Source organism: Astyanax mexicanus, chromosome 8 (genome assembly GCF_023375975.1).
Source record: "Astyanax mexicanus isolate ESR-SI-001 chromosome 8, AstMex3_surface, whole genome shotgun sequence".
NCBI classification, from domain to species: domain Eukaryota; kingdom Metazoa; phylum Chordata; class Actinopteri; order Characiformes; family Acestrorhamphidae; genus Astyanax; species Astyanax mexicanus.
In genome coordinates this window covers 56985556-57006498 of record NC_064415.1, presented here as the reverse complement: position 1 = coordinate 57006498, position 20943 = coordinate 56985556, and the positions used below count along the sequence as shown (strand labels likewise).

The 20943-nt window shown below is 38.4% G+C and overlaps 2 protein-coding genes across 3 annotated transcripts; one reads left to right on the top strand and one right to left on the bottom strand.

Annotated features, from left to right (window-relative positions):
- Positions 1-877: 877 nt before the first annotated feature.
- anxa13l (annexin A13, like) lies at positions 878-8996 on the top strand. Of its 2 annotated transcripts, none has more exons than XM_007250621.4 (11): positions 878-962; positions 2395-2470; positions 2983-3077; positions 3556-3726; positions 4014-4047; positions 4730-4809; positions 5255-5323; positions 5416-5517; positions 6210-6285; positions 6849-6961; positions 7167-8996. In XM_007250621.4, the coding sequence occupies exons 1-11, from the start codon at positions 948-950 to the stop codon at positions 7284-7286; spliced, it is 951 nt and encodes a 316-aa protein (XP_007250683.1). In that variant the 5' UTR covers positions 878-947; the 3' UTR covers positions 7287-8996. The 2 variants fall into 2 exon arrangements, with proteins under 2 accessions (XP_007250683.1, XP_049338452.1); XM_049482495.1 differs by having other exon boundaries at positions 882-962; positions 3559-3726.
- Positions 8997-13741: 4745 nt separating this feature from the next.
- Positions 13742-19784, bottom strand: si:ch211-252f13.5 (uncharacterized). Its single transcript, XM_015606178.3, has 4 exons — positions 18405-19784; positions 16964-17490; positions 16387-16453; positions 13742-16300 (listed from the first exon to the last, which is right to left on the bottom strand). Exons 1-4 carry the CDS (start codon positions 18850-18852, stop codon positions 14781-14783), a joined length of 2562 nt encoding a protein of 853 aa, XP_015461664.3. The 5' UTR covers positions 18853-19784; the 3' UTR covers positions 13742-14780.
- Between the last annotated feature and the right edge of the window lie 1159 nt (positions 19785-20943).

The following is a 20943-nucleotide window of genomic DNA, read 5'->3' as shown; positions in this document are numbered from 1 at the left end:
AAAACAAACAAAAAAACAATGGGATTCCAATAAAATTAAAATGGAACATTTCTTGTTTTTAATCTGTCGCAAATTTGTGTATATTGTGTAAAGTGAACATAATGTAAAAACAATGTTCAGGGAAATGTTGAAACCCCTTATAGATACATCCAGTATAAGGATAAATTGTTTTGTGCAAATTATGAAAATCGAAAAATTAGAAAATAATGAGAATAATAATAAGAAGAAAAGTTATGTATTTCTTAATTTGCTATTTAGGTAGTTATTACATAAGGTATGCACTAAAATATGAGTCTGTTTTGAGTGATTGCGTGAAGCTGAAGTATTTAAAGCTGTTGTGGTCACCAGAAGGTCAAAACACTGGAAGCAGCTTGTGTGGGCCGATGATATTCGGACACAATAAAGGCTGTTCTGTTTCTGAATTTGTACTGAATTGCTCTTTATAATGAGTTGTAAGGGTTCTGTTTATCAACAGACACAAACAATATAAAGATGTATATTTACAATGAAAAATCTGTAGATTTAATGTAAAACTCGGTTAATTTGTCTATTCATCTGCCTACCCGCCCGCCTGCATGTCTGTCTGTCCGCCTGTCTCCCTGTATTAGATTAGCTTTTTTTCTCTATGCCTTGTTTATGCGCCGCTGAAGGCCTTGTTCTTTAACCACCTGTATTCAGGAAACCCCGCCCCTGCTTTGGGATTGGCTAGTAGGTTACACACAAAAGTTGATTGGACTGCTGAGACGTCACTTACGTCACTCTAGCAATAATAAACAGCATTTAAAGCTGATGGTCGCATTGCTACATCCAATCGCTGCGTAGGGGGCAGGACTTGCCTGAATACAGGTGCGAAAACAACACCCACCCCAGTAAGGCGTGACGTCATTGCCGCGGTGCAGCACCATCACTTGCTGAGAGCAGATAGAGAGAGAAGTGTGAGGCTAAAAATGGGTAATTTCCAGGTGAGTACAGCTTTTTAAACACAGTATTTCCGATTTAACAGCTGTTTGTCAGATTTGTAGATTGTTTCTTGCATAAAACAGCTTTTGCACAGGTAGAATACTGTATATACACTCTCTGTACCTGTACTAATCGTTCTGTTGTTTATTGGTGTCTAATACTGTGTGTGGTTTGACTATATTCTGTTGTTTTAATATTTATTTAACTTAAGTTAAATTTGTCAGATTATAAGAGGGAAAACTAAAGGCAGACTTTTACCCAACATGAAAAATAAAATAACTCTTTGCTTGTACATACTTTACAATATTTTTATAATACATTTCAGAAAATTACTGTATATTAAGAAAAAAGACAATTTTCACATTTTCACACATGCATTATTAAATGCATTTTACAAATATTTATTTTTCATATGAAACTATAAGATTCTCATAATATTTGCAGTTGCTTAAAGCCTGATGCACGGCTTGCTGGTATGTCCTCCATCTCCATCCCCCCTTCATGTAATCAACACGGCCACATTGTTACTGCAGGCTGTGGGTGAGGCAGAGGGGGTTTAGTGTGGGCTCAGGCTCGGCGGTCCCATGACTCAGCACAGAGGGCTGCATTAGAGACTGCACCCCTTCCTGCCTCAGTGCACAATGCCCAGCTAGATGCCAGAATAACACACTGATGATAATCTTTAAAGGGACTCTTTATTAGTTTTTCATTAATTAAAAAATATCTAAAGCCACCAGTTAACCTACATGTGTTTTTTGAGTGTTAAAACAAAGGTTGATGGTAAAAATGAGAGAAATGTGTAAAAAATTGGGCACTTGTTTTTGGGAAAGGATACATCATTTTAAAAACATGTTTTAGACTTAAAATCCTCTCAAAACACTATTTCTATATCAAGTTAGTGTAATAATGTTATGTGAGGGAACTTTTAGAGGTTCATTCACCACCACTATAAACACTTTAAACAACAGAGCATTTCACATAAATTTCATTTCAGTTTATATCCATTCCAATTCTACTCTCAATAATATGTTTACATCTTGACCATTTAAATATACAGTCATTTTTTGAATATTCTGGACAAAAATCCTTTGAAAACACCTAGTATTAATTAATTTGAGCTGTTTTAACCATCTGTAAACCAACCTGGAAGTATTTAGCTGATCTACAAGCATGATTATTCTTAACAAAATAGACCAAGATTAATCCAACTCATGGTTGACCAGTATGACAAAAACAAAAACCCTTACCTTTACCTACCAATATGTCCATTTTGCTTGGAGCCCTCAAATGCCTTGAACATCCCTGATTTTAGGATGTGATGAATCACAAGGACAGAAAACAGGGCGTTTTGGAGGTCGATTAGAGATTTTTAGTGCATGCATTAATGTGATGCTAACTGAATTGTGGTGTGCAATGTTTTTCTTCTCACTTCAGCCAACAGTCATTCCTTTTGAGGACTTTGATGTGGTGGCAGATATCAAGGCCATCCGTAAGGCCTGCAAAGGAATGGGTAGGTCAAGACAAACCATCCATTTTCCATCAAACATACAGCCTATCTGAAGCATGGTACTTTAAAATTATGATATTTTTAAGTTTAAACTAATGATATTGGCCTTATTCTGTCTTTTAACTGATATATAAATCACATTTAGTACAATTTTGCATCACTACAAACCCTATTTTTGGGTTTAAGAAAAAGGTGACTCAACACAGCAGCCTATTAGATTAAATTAATTTATTTGGGTACATAAAGCACTTCTGTTTATTCACAGTAAGCTAATTGTAAACTCTGAGAAACCCTGAGTGTTCCGGTATCCCAGGGCAATATTAGCAAGTGGTTCGTCCCACGTAGCTTGTTTTATCAAGCGCCTCTGAAAGGCGAAAGTGCTAGCATTGCATTAAGCGACTAATGCTAATGCTTCTCCAACCTTGGTGCTGGAGAAACTTCACTGAAACTCCTGTATACCTTCCTGTATTTTTCCACAAACTAGACTCTAATCTGGTCTTTTTCTCTGACTGCAGGCACAGATGAGGAGGCTATCATCGACATCTTAGCGAATCGTTGTGCTGCACAGCGGGTGGAGATTAAGCAAGCATATTTTGAGAAATATGATGATGTAAGGAAATTATCTATCTGTCTATTTGTCTGTCTGTCTATCTGAATATTTCTCATTCCACCCAGATATATCTGATTCTGTCACTTATCTATCTGTCTATCTATCTATTTGTCTATCCATCCATCCATCCATCCACCCATCCATCCATCCATCCATCCATCAATCTAAACATCGGTTCTTGCTGTTTTCCATTATGAATTCTTCATTTCTGTGGCCTGGCTGTGAATCTTGGTATGAGCCTTAAAAAACAATACTTCATTAGGTATAACTCTTCAATATATAAACAATTAATATCTATTATATTATATTATATTATATTATATAGCTTTACATAAGCACAGTTCTCTGTTTGCATGAGTTGAGGTGATCTGCAGCTGCTGGGATCTATTTGAGCACTTAAGGTCCTTTATAAACCTCAGTTCGGATCGATAGGGTTGTCTGGTTAAAGGCTGCTGTTTCTGGAACACATGTCCCACAGGAGCTGGAGGAGGTGCTGAAGAACGAGCTGACAGGAAGCTTTGAGAAGGCCATCATAGCCATGCTAGACCCGCTTCACGTCTACGCTGCTAAAGAGCTGAGGAGGGCCATGAAGGGGGCGGGGACAGACGAGGACGTCCTGGTGGAGATTCTGTGCACCAGCACCAATCAGGTCGCTTTGTCTTTTTGTTATATATATTTTAATTGTATATATAAAATTATACGTGTATTTCAATATGTATATCAAAGTGTATGTGCTATATTATACTATTATTAAAATTCTTTATTTACTCTGTATTTAATCATCAGTCATTTTGCCCAGTAGTGAATATATTGTGCCACTAAAACCATTAAACAAATTAAGACACCTGAACAGTGTAAGAAGTATATGTGTGTTAAGTGTTATTAAATATTAAAAGTGTATAAGTGTGTTCTAAGTGTTATTTGTTTCATCAACAGGACATTAGGAATATGAAAGAGGCTTATGTCCAGGGTAAGTATGGGGGAGCTTTATCTAAATATGAAAATTTTACAAAATACACTATATGGACAAAAGTATTGAGACACCTGCTTATTTCATTGTGTTTTTAGTAATCAAGCATTGATTAGCTTTAGGCATTAGTGCAATAAGATAGGAATAAGATTCCTATTCTATAAAAATGTGTGCATTTACACTTAAAGTAGCCAAGTGCATTCATTAAAATAAGTGTCTACAAACACATACAGTGCATATTAAAATGTAATAAATCAGAGCAAACCTTATGTTTGACTGGTAGTGGTTTATTATTTATATTGTGTCTAGTTTTATTTAATATATATGAATGTATATGTTGTTAAGTTTTATTAAAAGGTCCTTTGTATTTCTAGATTTCTTTTCATCTTAATAAAAAAAAAATACGATCTTACGATTACTTTTTTCACATAATGTAAATATGGCAGTTGTCCTTTTTAGGTTTTATATAAGATTTCAGTTTTCAATGTATTGCAGATTCAAGGTTTTGAAATTGAAATAAATTTTTGAAATGCAGTGTAATATGTGTTTTATCAGGAAACTGCTAGGAAAATAATAACTACAATAACAACACATTATACATTAGTTTTCATTGATTAATTAATAAATAGGTTGTTGTATGAACCTATTGACCTGCTGATGTTTTGACCTATTGTCTGTGCAGTACATGAGCGTGACCTGGAGGCTGATATTGAGGACGACACCAGTGGAGATGTCAGACATTTGTTGATTTCACTTCTGCAGGTAAGGGCAATCTATATAATATACAGTTTATATTCTTCATAATATTTTTATTGTTTTGTCCAGCTAACTTATCCCACAGGTTAACTTATCCCACAACTCTGGAACCTTCAGCCTTGATCTGGAACAGTGGTTTTATAAATTAGGAACTGCCTATGAAATATTGTGATATTATTTTAAGTCCATATCGCCCACCATGCTGCCAGAGACCCGAGAGAGTACAATTAGCCTTGCTCTCTCTGGGTGGGTACAGTAGAGGGCGCTCTTTCTTCTCATCACTCCTAGGGTGATGTGGATCAGCTGCGTCTGTGAGCTGATGTATCAAAACCAAGCGTTAGCGCTGTGATGCTACTCGGCAATGCTACAGCATCAGCAGCAGTTCAAAAAGAGATGATTTCTAAAGCGAAGTGTCAGAATAAACAGAAATAACCTGTATCTCTGTCTTCAGGCCAGCAGGGATGAGAGTTATGAGGTGGATGAAGAGCTGGCTGAGCAGGATGCCACATCACTGATTGAGGTGACTTTTATCTTACATTACAGTTGTACATGTCCTGCTCCTCTCTGTCTTCTCATACGAACGTATCATAATATTGTGTTGCTTTCTTTCAGGCTGGAGAGGGTCGTTTCGGCACAGACGAAAACGCCTTTACGTACATCCTCACCCAAAGGAACTATCTGCAGCTTCAGGCCACCTTCAAAATCTACGAATCAGTAAGAATCAGACACTTCTGGAGTTGTTCACAAAAACGTATGAATTATTTATACTTAGTCAGCACTGGTGTGTAAATACCATTGGTGGACGATATGGCCCATATGATATGATGCAATATGATATAATGTTTTTTTTTTGCTGTGAGGAAAACATTTTTTTAAAAAAGTGTGTCTTATTTTGTATAAAATAATAATAGTATAACAAGATAAATAAGGTAGCATAAAAACAAAGTATCAAAAATCTTCTAAAAATACTAAAGTGCAAAAAATGTATTACATACATATAAGCTTTATGTCATAATAGGGCAGGTCTCAGACACACGCAGATGCAAATCATAGAATACTTTATTGAATAAATTATAAGTTTTCCTAATTTTTTAAATATCAATTTTCTCAGTTTTACTGTGTGTGATATGATGTTGCACATAAACATACTATATTATTATTATTATTATTATTATTATTAGTAGTAGTAGTATATCACTATATACAGTATATCACATCTAATCTCACATCATGTATCATAAAGCGTTCCATTTAATTTAAAAGTGGTGCATATAAATTCCAGTTTCTGCCACTTCTCAAACTCAGCATAAGACCCCAAATTAAACAGAGACCCCCGCTCCCTCCACGCAGAAGAACTGTGGTCGAAGTGGTGAAAATAAAACTTTTGTTTCGCGTTACCTCTGCAGCTCTCTGGAACTGAAATCCTTGATGCCATCGACAGTGAGGCCACAGGGACGCTAAAGGACTGCTACATTACTCTGGGTAATGATAACAAGAGCTAACATCTAATTGTTGGGTCTAGAGTCCAAGATAGATGGCCCATCCTCCCAACTATCTGTCTACCTCTGTTTAGTCATCAAAACATACAAATAGACAGATATACTTTTCTTTTTCTTTCTTTCTTTTAAATTCTTTCTTTTTATTATTTTTTATTTATTTACTTTTTTTCTTCCCACCTCTATCAGTCTTACTTTCAAATCTTTTTTCCTTTTTTTTCTCCTGTTATCTCATCTTCCCCCAATTATCCCCTTTTCTTCATCCCCCAGCACCCTCCCCCAAATCCCTGTAATTGTAATCCCCCTTAACTATACTCACAAAAGAAAAAAAAAACACAACAAAAACAGAAACTAGTAACTGTTGTAATGTGTACATAATCAAATAAATAAACAATAAAGTACTAATAGTCCTCCGAAGAGGGGGGGGGGGGGGGTGGTGGCGGGCCAAAAAAAAAAAAAAAACTATCTGTCTATCTATCTTGTGTTTGTCGTTTGTGTATTATTAGCTGGTTTTAACCGTTGTCTTTCCCCTTATTTTTGTTGGAACAGTTCGGTGTGCTAAAAACCCACAGCTGTACTTCGCTCGGCGGCTAAATGCTGCGATGAAGGGAGCCGGGACAGACGAGGACACGCTCATCCGGATCATAGTGGGACGCTCTGAGGTGTGGACTGCTTTGGAACTTCTTATTTTGCCAAAAAGCTGGTTTGCTGAACATACAAATATTAGTTTAGCTAATTATCATGCTGTGATGCTCTGATCAGGGTGTCATTTCATTCTTTTAAAGATTACATCAGCAAATGCAAAGCAAATTTACTTTGTCAGCAGCTTCAGGTGTATAAAATGGAGAACTGTTTTCTGTTTTGCAGGTGGATCTGGAGACCATAAAGGACATGTATCTGGAGAAATATGACGTGACTCTGAAGGACGCTCTGAGCGCAGACTGCGGAGGAGATTTTAAACGCCTCCTGCTGGCTATCCTACACTGAGTGTGCAGAATAAAGCATTAAAACGGGTCTAAACTGTGTCAGTACTGACCAAATAACCACAGGACCTTTCCACCAACACTGCCTACAGAACCAGCACTAACTGTGCACCCAGTCTCACAATCTGTATTATTACATTCTCACTCCATCCCTCTGTTTCTACAACGGCTATACTCACTAACGTTCAAAAGCCTGAAATCACTGAATATATTCACAACTGTTCATCCTTTATTCCATAAGATACCAGTTTAATTTTATTTGGAGCAAATCTTTATGAAATGGTAAATAACATACTGTACCAATACTGCATTAATTGATTTGGGCACTTTCTTATCAAGTCTCAAGATCCATCAACACTATAGGAGAAAATTCACATTCAGTATACCCATTTAAAAAAGCATACTGATCACTCTATTAGATATCAGATTGATCTTAAATATTTCTGGATATTAGTTTTCCTAAAACTGCATTATAGATTTTTATACTTTTTATGAGAATTTAGTTTCTCAGAATTCTAGATATAAAGCTTTTATTGGAAGTTTATAAAGAGCATTCACTGTATTATAACTCTGTTTTGGATATTAATATTATTCTATATTAAAGCTGATGTCCATAAGTTTTGGGATTTAGGGCCCTCTATGGTGAGAATGGGTAATTGCACCGAGAATGCGGAAAAATCATTTTAATCTGGGCGGGTGTGATTCGCTCTCCTTTCAGAGCGGATGAATTCAATTCCAGGTTATGTTCAGTCAGAGAGAGAGAGAGAAAACGCGAGTGCTCAGTTAGAAACGACACTCCTTCGTTTCTTTGGTTTTACTATGAGTGAAGGAGCTACTGAGCTCTGAGTTTCCTCTTCTGAAGTCCCCGTTGCTCCACCAGCCGCTCGTGTTCAGTAAAACTGAGCCGGATCCTCTTTTATTCTGAATATTAATCTTATTAGAACTTCAGACCGAATGTTTTAGAATTAGGGTACAGCTCAGTTCATCATTATCTACTTTATTTCTGCATTTGTTACAGATTCATACTATATATGACAGTATGGCTAATGTTATAAAACTGACCTCTTTATGTTTATGCTACAAACTCTCACATTTATCTCACAGTGCCTTTTCTAGGGATCTTTCACAACCTCAGCCATAATCCTGTGCCTGAAAAGACAAAAACATACCAGATATCTGTGTACACAGCTTCCCATTTCAACTGTTTTCTCTTTTAGTGAAGCGATTGTGGTGCACCGGTGATAGTGTGTTATCTGAACACCTTTTAACGTGTAGGTTCTCTTTAAGGGTTTGTACTGAATATCATAGTAAAGCATAATGTAGCTTAATAATAATAACAGTAATATAATATATTAGCAATTGCACTCTAAGCCTTGCAGTACTGATATTTTTTTTAAAGATCTTATTATTATTTGAGATATTGAAATGTGCAATGGGATGATACTCTTCTTTGCGGTGTTTTGTTAAACAAATGACTCTATAAATACTGTCATGCTTTTTAGAGCAAACTTGCTATGCACCAATGATAAAACATATCTAAATGCCTTGTAGAGACAGATATTGTATACATGTTTGTGGGAAATTTGTTTAAAATAAACAAAAACAAAGAGTAGAAATTAAAAAACAAAGAGTAGTTTGGCCTAGGGACCAATATACTAACATACAGACAAAAAGCTTGTTTGATTATTACCAATAAAATGCACCAAATGACAAATTTGTTACTGTGTGTGTGATTGTGATGGTGATTTATTGATGGTGTTGTGCCATTCTCAGCACATTCTTTGGCAAGGATTTATGTATAAATATGTGAAGCATGGGGATGGCAGCATCATGTGTCTTTTTGCATCTTTTTTCGTGTTTATGTGTTCATTTCGTAAATGTGTGTTCTTTTTTCCCACAAGCTCCCCAGCCCTTTGATCCCCTAATGACTAGCTGTAGCTGTATCTCCGCCCCCTTGTTACCTGTTCCCAATGTTTCCTGTTTCCTCTCTCCTTCCATGTGTATATATATCCCTTTTGTTTCTGTGTTCAGTTGTCGGTTCTTGTGCGTGTTTACCGTCAGTCAGGCTTGTGTTTCTTTGTTTCATCAGTCTGGCTAAACTGTTACATATATTGAATAGGAAGATATATTTAATTGTGCTCTTTTTTGTCATAACAAGCATTCCTTTTTTACATACTCCTCAAATTCTTATTTTGAATGAATGTTGCATTTTATTTTAGTATTAATTCCATGTTTAGCATGATTTGGGCCCTTTAACACTTTTTAGTCCTAAAAGTCTGTTTATGGGCACATATTTCAAACTACAATTATATATATATATATATATATATATATATATATATATATTTGTTTCATAGTATATTGTGAATAACTAGTACTTACTGAATAATTAATATGTAATGAATATTTGGTAGTTAGTAAATTATGGCTATGTATTGATTCTGTAGATGCTGAAGATTTTTAGGTTTGAATTGTTAGAATTGAATAGCAGCTACTGAATAATTAGTGCTTACTAAATATTGTTATTAGTTGCTGAAAAATGAGTGCTTATTATTTATTTTTAATTAGTTGATCAGTAATAATAAGTATATATTAAGTAGTTCATAGGTACTGAATAATTAGTGGGTGATATTTAGTACAGACTGAATTGTTAGTAAGTACTGAATTAGTATAAACTGAATAATTAGTATTATTATTAATGGTAGGAGAATTTGTTGTTTATTCGTTCATCCTTTATTAAGTACTGAATAGTTCATACTCATTATATAGTAGTTATTGAATCATAAGTAGATACTGACTAAATAGTACTTATTGTAAAGTAAATTTTAAGGTGTAGAATAGTTGGTAGTTATTAAATAATTAGTACTGAATGATTAGTTATTCAGTACTGAATGTTCAGTATGTATTACATAGTTAAAAAGCAATTATTAACTAAAACACAGATACTAAGTAACTAAAACAAATTAATACTTAATAGCAAGTACATAAATAGGTACTGAATAATTACTACATATTCAATGACTATTAGATACTGAATAATGTTTGTAAAATTAAGACTCAAAATTAGGGCTGGGGTTTAAGGATAAGAACATTTGATTTACATAAAACATTCCTGGTTTGCTGGTGTGATCTTTCCATATAAAAAGAGCCATAACATCACCTTCAAACAGAAATGTATAAAGTGTAATTGTGTAATTTAAAGTGTGTGGTGGAGAACCTTCAGGCTCTTTAATTACACAGAACAACGCGCTGAAGGATCCCCACTGAGAGAGTTAAAGACCAGCTCTCTCTAAATGAAGCTGAAACGCTTCCAGATGCTTCAACACTCGGAGAGAACAGTAGCGACGCAGTGACCGTGAGGGAGACGCTGGAGAGTAAAGAAGAGTGTCATATTAAAGGGTTATCAGTGCAGCTGTTTAAGGACACGCCGCTTTCTAAAGTTAGTGAAAGCATATGGGGCCCATACTGCTCCCGTAAAACCATACACACACACACACACACCACACCACACACACACACACACAAAGACAGAGAGAGAGAGAGAATGGCCTTAGGAGCATAATTGCGCTTATGTTTGCCAAGAATAGACATGTGTAGTTTGTTTATTGCAACAGACCATCTCCAAAACCGGGGAAACGGGTAAATGAGACCATTGTGTGCATATTTGTATGACAAAAAAATGAATTTTAATAGGAAAAAACAAAAGAAACGTAAAGTTTTCCAGACTTGTGTGTAAGTGTATGGTTGTATTAGACTCTTTGTGGGAACCAAACCACCTCTCAAACTCTACAAACTGAAAAATACAGCTCAAGAACAAAAACAACTAAAAAATCAGCTGATTAATTAGTGAGGAAAGTTGACAGAAACTCACTTTTCATTTCTTTTCTTTTTTTTAGGGTGAAGGTTAGCACACACCTCCTCCTATACATGTGAAGTCAGTGAACACTTTTTTTCTCAGAGGAAAGCGCAGCAACCCAGCTTTGATTCATCAGCTAACAGAAGCCTGTGCTGACCGACATCACCTTTGAAATGGTGAAGGGAGAGAACACTATCTACCCACCCACAAAAAGCATGGCCAATTTAGCTTGACCTGCTATCTAAAGAAGCAAAATTTGTACAGTAACCATGTTTGCATTGAATATCTGGGATAAAGAGTCAATCACGAAAATACGAATTTTAATTTTGAAGCACTCTGCCTAGAGTTACACACTCACAAGTCGAATTTCCTACTTGGAACATCTGGAAAGGTAATATTACTAATGTAATATTAGAAAAAATGCAGGTGGAAACTTTATAGATTTCAGATTTTTTATATTTTTATACAAGCACATTTTTTCTGAGGACATCTAGTTAGTATCTAGGTAGTATCTTGGGATACTTTGAGAACCACTGCATTAGGCTACTCCTGAAATATCTCTGATCTTAAATGATCTTAAAAGTCACACACAGTCTTCCTTAAAGCTCTTCTGTGAAGCTCCACCTCATCTTTGCCAACTACTCTCACTAACACAACATCACTGGAGCTCAACACGCATGATGCAGAATCCTAACTGCTAGTTCTGTTATCTGGCCAGCATCACTTGCTAAGTGATGGGGAAGAAGAAGGACCATCCAACCCACCCAGAGAGAGCAAATCTATTTGCTTTCTGGGATCAATGGTGCACTACGAATCAAATCCCCCTAGTACAAAAGAGCATGGAAACAGCAGACAGAGACAGAATTACAGACAGATTGAGAGTAAGGGGTGTGGGTTATCCACCCTGCAGTTCAAGCTTCGCCTCTTCCTGACATATGTGAGCCAGGCCTCAGTCAGAGGTCAGGGCTGAACGCTGGATTTTTTATGGAAAATGTCAAACAGCTGAAATATGAGCGAAGGTGTGCTGAGAACAAAGCGACTTTTTTAGGGAAGTTTTTTAGGGTGAGGAAGTTGAATCCTAAAAAAAAGATATGAATAGAGGTATTGAGGTATCTGCTTATTTATTGTCTCTTTTGAAATATTAAAGTTTTTCCTGTTTTTGTTAGAGTAATTGTTTCTACCAATGATTGTATCATACTGTAAGTCATTGGACTCTCATTCTTCTCATACTTCTCATACATTTATCTGAATTATCTACTGTTTTTCTCTGAACTCCGAGGTCCTCAGGTAATTTTAGTCCCGTCCGGATCCACATCTCTGAGTTTCGTCTCCTCACGTTTAATAAAATAGATTTGTCCACTGCCACACACCTGAATTGTAATTACACTTTGGGTGATCCATGTAAAACACAACAGCGAGTGAAAATGGAGGAGCTACTGAAAAATAAACGATGTCATGTGACCGAGAAAAAAGCCTAAAACCTCACTGGTCCTCCTGTTCTTTCACATGCAGTCCGGATGCAGGAGTTTTATCACTGAATAGAAGTGTACCCCTGAGAAACAAACGTCCAGATAGTGCTTTAGAGAATTTAGAGCACTTATGTATCAATTAAGGGTTCTAGCGATACTTTCCAGGGAGGTAGATCTCCAGAACTGAAGAATTAAAGAATTGCACTGAATATTTGTTTAAATTTAGCTTTTTAGCTTATTTTATTTAAGCAAGATGTTGGATGATCACAACCCCACATCATCCCTTAACTCCCAAACTCATCCTAAAGGCCCCTGTAAGCCCTTAAACCCCATTACTTCTGTGTGGGCTTCTCTTAAAGAACATTAATATGACTGAAAGCTTTGTGTCTGGATGTTTTATATTAAACCGCCATCCCCTGTGTTCGTGCTCTTATAGAATAGCTTCAGTCTGATGTCACACACAGACCCTAAATGCGCTAATATTTGCCAAATGTGCTTTTAAAGCAATTGAATACACATCCAGTTTCTGTTTTACGCCCATTGTAAATTATATATATTTTTTCATAAACACTTCTAAGGCAACTAACTCCTTTTTGACCTTAAATGCAGTAATGAAATGACCCTTCTACATGCATTCTTTAAATTCCTATCAGTGACCCATTTCAGATGTCATTTTGGTATGTGGGTGAGTGAACCCAATAACGCCCTAAATGCTGGTTAGTCACATTAACATTTCACATTAATTTACAGATCAGTCAACGAGGCTACAGCGTAACGTTAAATTCAAAGAGTCGGGACGGTGCCAAGTCCCTATTTTGGTTAAATTCCACTTATAAAGCAGTCCTCTGATCCACAATCAAAACCATCTGGAGCTCTGCGGCCCGGGACACCTGCATTTGATTCCCGCCACAGAAGGAAACTGTTCTCTGGTTCGGCCTCAGGACAGCCTGGTATGAGCCTTCCCTTCCACCATGGTCTAAACTCTATATAAATATATATAAATACAATTTTACAAAAGAAGTAAATAAATAATTAAAATGGAGCTACTGCTTCATCATGACAACAAAGGACAATAACAAAACCCAGATGCACAAGTTAGTCTTCAATTAAAAGGTCTTTATTTAATAGGTCTAAGATATAAACATAATTTTTTTGATCATGAGGCCTCTAACCCCTGTAATTTTTGTGTTTATATTACATAAAACATAAACCAGCTTCACTAAATAAGCATCACTAAATAAGCATCACTAAATAAGCATCACTAAATAAATTATATGTAAAGAGTAGTATTAATATGGCAACTCATACAGCATTGCTAACTACCTGAATAAGAGAGGAAACTACACCAAGTGAAGCTTCTCCAGCACCGAGGCTGGAGCAGTATTAGCATTATCTGCTAAACGAAGCGCTAGATCTTTGGCTATTTAGAGGCGAATATATCGGACTGTAGGCTGCATGTTTACCATGTTAAAACAAGTTATGTGGGACGAAACACTAGCTAATATTGCCCTGGCTTTCCAAAACACTCAGGGTTCCTCAGAATAGTGCTGTCAAACAGCAAGTTGCTAATGCTAATCCTGTCGAGCGAATAGTTGCTAATGCTAACGCTGCTGCACCCAGCCTTAGTGGAAATCTGGTAATCTAAGCTTACTGTAAATAACAGTTTCAGCACTCATTTGACTTTAAAAGAAAATGTTTGAAGGAAAATATGGCAAAACCCCTGTTCTTTACTATTATACATAATGCACCTTATAATCCAGTGCACAAAATGTATGAAAATAGACCAGAAAATATATGTTCACTGATCTGGTGCACCTTATAGTGCAAAAAATACAGTACTATCCCAACTATCCCACCAGTGAACCTACACATGTGTTTAGAGTTGTACATGGAAAAAAATATATAGATGCTAGAGACATAACACAATAACTGGTTACTTAATACTACAGCAATTACATTTAGGGTTGGTTTTCCAACAAAAAATAAGCATAGAGCGTAGACATAGACAAGGTTTAAGTTTCTTTTAAAGGATAATCTTAATTTAAAATGCTGTATAGACCAAGACTAGACTTAATCTCTTTATCTCTCATTTTATATAAAGGCTAATACAATCGATGTGTGCTAATATAACTAAAGCTCGGCCACATTTCTAAAAAAAAAAAAAAAAAGCAATTCAAGCAGCAGTCCAGAGTATGCTAATGCTACTTCCGACATCATGAGCAATCTGGTTGAGACGTCCGCGCACACAGTCCACCGTGGCAAACACTTCTGTGCCGTTATTCACCGGGAACGATACCCTGAGGCCTACAGTGGCCCACTCGCTCCCTTCAGGCATCTGACCTCCAGCCTGCTGGGCAAGGGCCGTGGACTGCGCTCCCTGGTGCTTCGCTTGCTTGAGTAAGCTGAGCTTGATCAGACTGCAGGAGTGGATCAACCTCAGGTCAAGGGCCACACTAGCTGTGCCGGCCTCCTTGAAGATAAAGTTTCGGTGTGGGTGATGGTGCCCGGCTCCGGCTAGGTCCACTTGTGCCACTGACGGGGATGTCCGGCGGAAGAGCAGGGCTTTATTCCGCACTGCGCCAAAGGGTAGACCCTTGCTGGAGATGGTGGCTGATATAGAGGATGATACGACGGAAGGGATCCACACGAGACTGAGCATGCTAATTCCAGAGTCGTCACCAAAGTAGCGGACGTTGCACTGAGCCGGTGCTTGGATTTCAAAGCTGAGGGTGTCCCCGGCGTCTACAGGGGCGGCAGAAGACAGGGTTATGGATGAGTCTCGGTAGTGAACACCAGGTTTAAAGACACGAGTCAGCTCCACACTGCTTCCATTGTGGTTGACGAACGCCGACAAGTAGAAGCCCTCGGAGACACAGGCTTGACCCATGGAGTACACAGCCTGCTGGAGGACAAATTTCACCGTGCCTCTCTCTGTAAAGCGCACCCCACGACTGTCGTGAGTCAGACTTACTATATAAGGGTCAGAGATGGAAGAGGTGCGGAAGGTGGGGCGGTAATTGGTATGGAAGTGTGCCGAGGCGACCGCTTGAGCTGTCATAGCCACAGCACCCGTGTCATGGGAGAGCCAGAGCAAGCTAAAGGGCGACACCAGGCTGGTCTCCAGGTGAACCTTCTCATTGTCAGGGTTGCAGTGGTGGCTGGCGCTCTTCAGAAACAGAGACAGCACCTGACCCGGCTCCACGGTGGACGCCGCACTCAAACTGATGCTCTGAAGAGACTTGCCTTCCCTCTGTTCCACGCGAATTCCGCTCAAATCCCGACCACCTTCTTCACTCGCGTTTAACCTCAAGCACACCTGAACAAAACTCCTGCAGCCGTGCCTCAACGCAAGGTTTTGATCCACCCAGACAAGCCCGTGCTGATGGAACACCAACTGTCCGCTGGAGCTGGAAACCAGGCTCCTGTCACTGTTGCCCTGGATGTGAAGCTCCATGTTGGGAAACTCGCCGTCTGGAGCCAAAGCAACATCCCCAGACCAAGCGATGGACAGGCCAGTATCAGAGGGACTTGTGCACACTGTGTCACTCATGGCTGTGCACGGGGAAACCTCGCTCTGGGAATCACACTCAGAACACGCCTGGCACTCCTGCAACTCCAAATTGTAGAAGTAAGCGTGGCCACACACGCCGTCTGCTGCGTCTTTCACCGACAACCCTGTACACTTAAATCCGCCTGTTTAAAGAAGAGACACGACAGTGTATTAACTGTTTTAGAGGAGGTAAGAAAGAAGTTCTGCAATGAAGATGTGCTTGACTCACCTGGGGTATTGAGGCACTGATTCTGAGCTCCACAAAGGTTTTGTATCTCCAGGCATTCGTCTCTGTCCTATGAGAAAAACCGTTTTAAGAAATTCATATACAATAAATCTTTGAGAAATAAGAACAAAAAAAAATAAGAGACCACTTTAGTTTCTGAATCTATTCATAGATATTTGTTTGACTAAAATAAACATGTTTTATTCTATAATCTACAAATAACATCACTCCCAAATTCCAAATAAAAATATTGTCATTTTTAGAGCATTTGTGTGCAGAAACTAAACCTAAACTAAACTAAACTAAACTAAACTAAACCCCCTGATTTTAGCTCCACTTTTAGCTCAAATTTGAAAAATGGCAAAAACTGGGAGGGGCAGTTTGGGCGGCACTGGGTGATGTATGGGTTTAGGGGCGGGGCAGAAGAGAGAGCTGATTGGGCTGAGCAGTGTGCCTCTGATAGCAGTGAGACCTTACTTATAGCACAGTTGAACCAACGAGGGCTCTGCAGACGCGGAAACCACCAACTACTTAGATTTACTTTCTAACCTATTAACTGAAATGAAAATACTATAATCACCTGACACATCCTGTCTGCGTGAATAGAACACTGGGACACCAGGAAGAAACCCGGAAGACAGACAGTGCATTTCTCGCAGCGAGGCCAGTCCCCACTGAAATCACAGTACTCATCACCTCGACAGGACCCGCAGCCTGGTAGAGATCTTCCAACCTCCATTACGCTGGCGTCCATGTCCACCTTGTGCATGGTGTAAGCTTCCTGCTCGTGACTCCTCATCTGGGGCCTGAGGTTCTCTAGGTGGCCCTCGAGGATTTTGTGTGGGTCCTGGAGGGACATGTGTCTGACGCTGTCCAGGAGCAAGTTGTACTGGGTCTTGACTTGATCCATCTGCTCAAACATCCGTCGCTGCTGCTCGAGGATTTCCTTCTGCTGGGCCACGAGAGTTCCCTGTTGCTCGGTCAGTCTGCTCTGCAGCTGTTTAATCTCGCTCTGCTGGGTCTGGAGCTCCTCCACCAGCTTTTCCTGACCCTTCGCCACACGTAGCTGTAGAACCAGGGCATCCTCAGACGGCACCTCGTTGGAGCCTGTACAATTTATCATGAACAAAGCGGAGATATGTAGAGATATACACATCATGTAGCAGTTTACACTGAAATATATGAAATATGTTTGTATATATTAAGCAATTAACATACAGTATGTTACAGTTACTTTTAGTGTATCAGTGTACTGTATATCATAGATTGTAGTTGAATTAACCCATTTCGAAAAAAAAACACTAGAAGATCTGTAACAGTTTTTTCCCCCAAGCCATCAGACTGTTGAACTCATAAGACTTTTGCACGATTTAAATATTTTTATATCTAATTCTCTGATACAATGTTTTCCTTTTTTCTGTATATGCCGGGCGAGCCAATGCAACACAATTTCGTTGTGTATTATGAATGACAATAAGGGTTGTCTAAGTCTAATAACTATCCAGATAGATGCACCAATCAATCAATTACACCAACCTAAGGCCACCCACCTGTCACGGATGAGTAGGACGGACATTAATGCAGATATAAGATTTATAAAAACAAAACTGAAAAAAACAAACACTGGTAATGCAAATAACTTATAAACAAGACTGATATAATTTCTTTAACAGAGACAAGAACTAAGACTAGGCAAATCATCTATGAATAGAAGAAATTCTATGGCTGGAAATACACTGGGATCTAAGACTAAACAAGCTAAGGCACAACTTGGAATATCTAGAACACATATCAAACAAAACAACAAACCTGGATACATGGGACTCTGCAAATCAAAGGTATCAAAGATAGTAAGATACAAATATACGAAGAACCACAGGTAAAAGGAACAAAAAGAGGAAAAAACACAAGACACAGGCTAAGGTGTGACACCACCAAAGACTTTTGAGTTCTATAAACTCTTAGGAACCCGTCAAAAGGTCAAAACTGGTCATCCCCCCAACACACCATCACTTTCTTACCTGGCTTTACATCACAGGTGAGCTGGATTCCCAATGGAGATCCTTCACGGTCTGGAAAATCCCGGAGCACATGCTCTACTCTGTCCTGAGCTTTTACCACCATTCCTTGGCTGCTCCTGCCTCTTACCCCTACAGGGCATCCCTCCCCGGGGCACGGGCTTTGCCTCGGCTTGACCCGCATGCCAAGAGGGGGCAGCCTGCACCCGATGCCCCTGCAGCCCTCTGTTGCATTAGCAGGCGAGCGGCACCCTCTCCCTGTGCACTGCGGCACAAACACCTCTGCCGTCAGTGTCCGAGGGTTTTCCCGCACACTGCTGCCGTGCTGAGGGTGGACAATCGTGTACGGGACCACAGGACGTCCTGGGCAGTGAGGGCCCCTGCAGGTCCCAGAGGTGCTCCCAGTCATTCCTGCCATGCAGGTAATGATCAAAAGCAGCGTGAACGCCATCTGGATCTTCAGCTTTCACCAGTGTTTAATCCCTGGGTGTCCCAAAGTCTCCCCTTGCAGTCCACAACTGGGTTACACCATAATCCCTAATTTGGTTTTATATTTATAATTATCCGTATAATCAATTAAAAAATAAACTCTACATAATCTCTGCATCAGGGACTGAGAAGAGAGTCTCTGTCCTGACTGCTCTTCTGCATCCTGTAGTAAAGTCCATGTGCCACTGCCTTAATTGACAACAGGTTTTCGGCTTTCTGTATGCTTCTGCTTGTGTTAACCCATAGATTTCCCAGGAGCTCTGCATGGTATAGGAGGGCTCTGCAAGGTTCAGTTTCTGAATCAGTTTCTCTGATTTTGCTATTTATAGGTTTATGTTTGAGTAAAATGAACATTGTTGTTTTATTCTATAAACTACAGACTACATTTCTCCCAAATAAATTCCAAAAAAGATGCAAAGCTTTCATCTATTTCCACCAAATAATGCAAAGTTCATTTTCATAAAGATTTAAGAGTTCAATATTTAGTGGAATAACCCTGTTTTTTTTATCACAGTTTTTTCATGCATCTTTTACGAGAAATCGCAGTGCAAATTGAAAAGCGCTGCAAAAGCACAAAACACATCCATCAAAATTACAACACAGGCGCTGCAAATAGAAAAACGCGCTGCAAATAGAACCACAACACAACGGAAGTGAGTCACAACACAACGGAATTTTCCCGGGGGACCTTAAAAGATGCTGTACCAGCTATATACAAAGGACAGTAACTTAAGTGGCAAACAAGCTTCTGAAAAGTAAGTTATGTTTATTACCTGTGATTATCACGGTTGTGTGCATATTATTAAAAGTTCTGCTTCACAAAACGCCTTGTTTGCCACTTATTGTCCTTTGTACACAGTGAAGTCCGAGACGTTACTGAAGACGCAGCTTAGCTGGTACAGTATCTTTTAAGGTCCCCCGGGAAAATTACGTGTTGTGACTCACTTCCGTTGTGTTGTGGTTCTATTTGCAGCGCGTTTTTCTATTTGCTGCGCCTGTGTTGTAATTTTGATGGATGTGTTTTGTGCTTTTGCAGCGCTTTTCAATTTGCACTGCGTTGTGATCATCCATCTTCCTCTTGATTATATTTCAGAGGTTTTCAATTTGGTAAAATCCAGGAAACTCATCATTTTTAAGTAGTCTCTTGGGTTCATGCTACACAATGGATTAAACATTTAAAAGGGCTCAATTAAGATTGTTATTGTTTGCTGAGATTTATGGAGCAAAGCAGATACATAAAAGAAGGGTTATACAATCAGAAAATCCCTAGACCAAGTTGGCTGTTGTAAAATAATATAATACAAATACTTTTAGTTGCATTACTTTAGTTAAAATGTTGGTTATCTGTACTTTACTACATTAATTATTAAATGTGTTTTTAATTATTATTATAATTGTTTTAATTTTTTTTTTAACTTTTTAATTATTATTATTAAATAATTTGATAAACTCGAAAGATTTTATTTTAATTTAAGATTTGAAATCTAATGAAGTACCACTTTTGCAGAGTAAAAAAAGTAGGTGATATGTGAGAACAAGCTTGTTCAAACAATACTGGAAGGGCTGAAGCGCCACCTTCTGGCAATAAAGCAGAATTGATATCAAAGTATAAATTATAAGTAGGTGTTTCTAATAAAGTGGCCAGTGAGATGAAGCACAATTAAGGTGTTTCTAATACAACCCCTGGCAAAAAGTATGGAATCACCAGTCTTGGATGAGCACTCCTTCAGACATTTCATTCTGTAAAACAAACTCTGATCAAAAACATGATACAATAATAAGGTCATTCCAAAGTGCAACTTGTTGGCTTTCAGGAACACTCAAAGAAATGAAGAAAAAACATTGTGGAAGTCAGTGAATGTTACTTTTATTGACCAACCACAGGGAAAAAAATATGGAATCACTCAATTCTGAGGAAAAAAGTATGGAATCACTCAAATTGAAGGTAGAAAATAAGGACACACCCAGTCAATTTCCTTTCCCTAAATGGACACCTGCCTCAGATTAGATCTGCTCGTTAGTCTGCAGTTTAAAACACCTGCAGTCATGACAC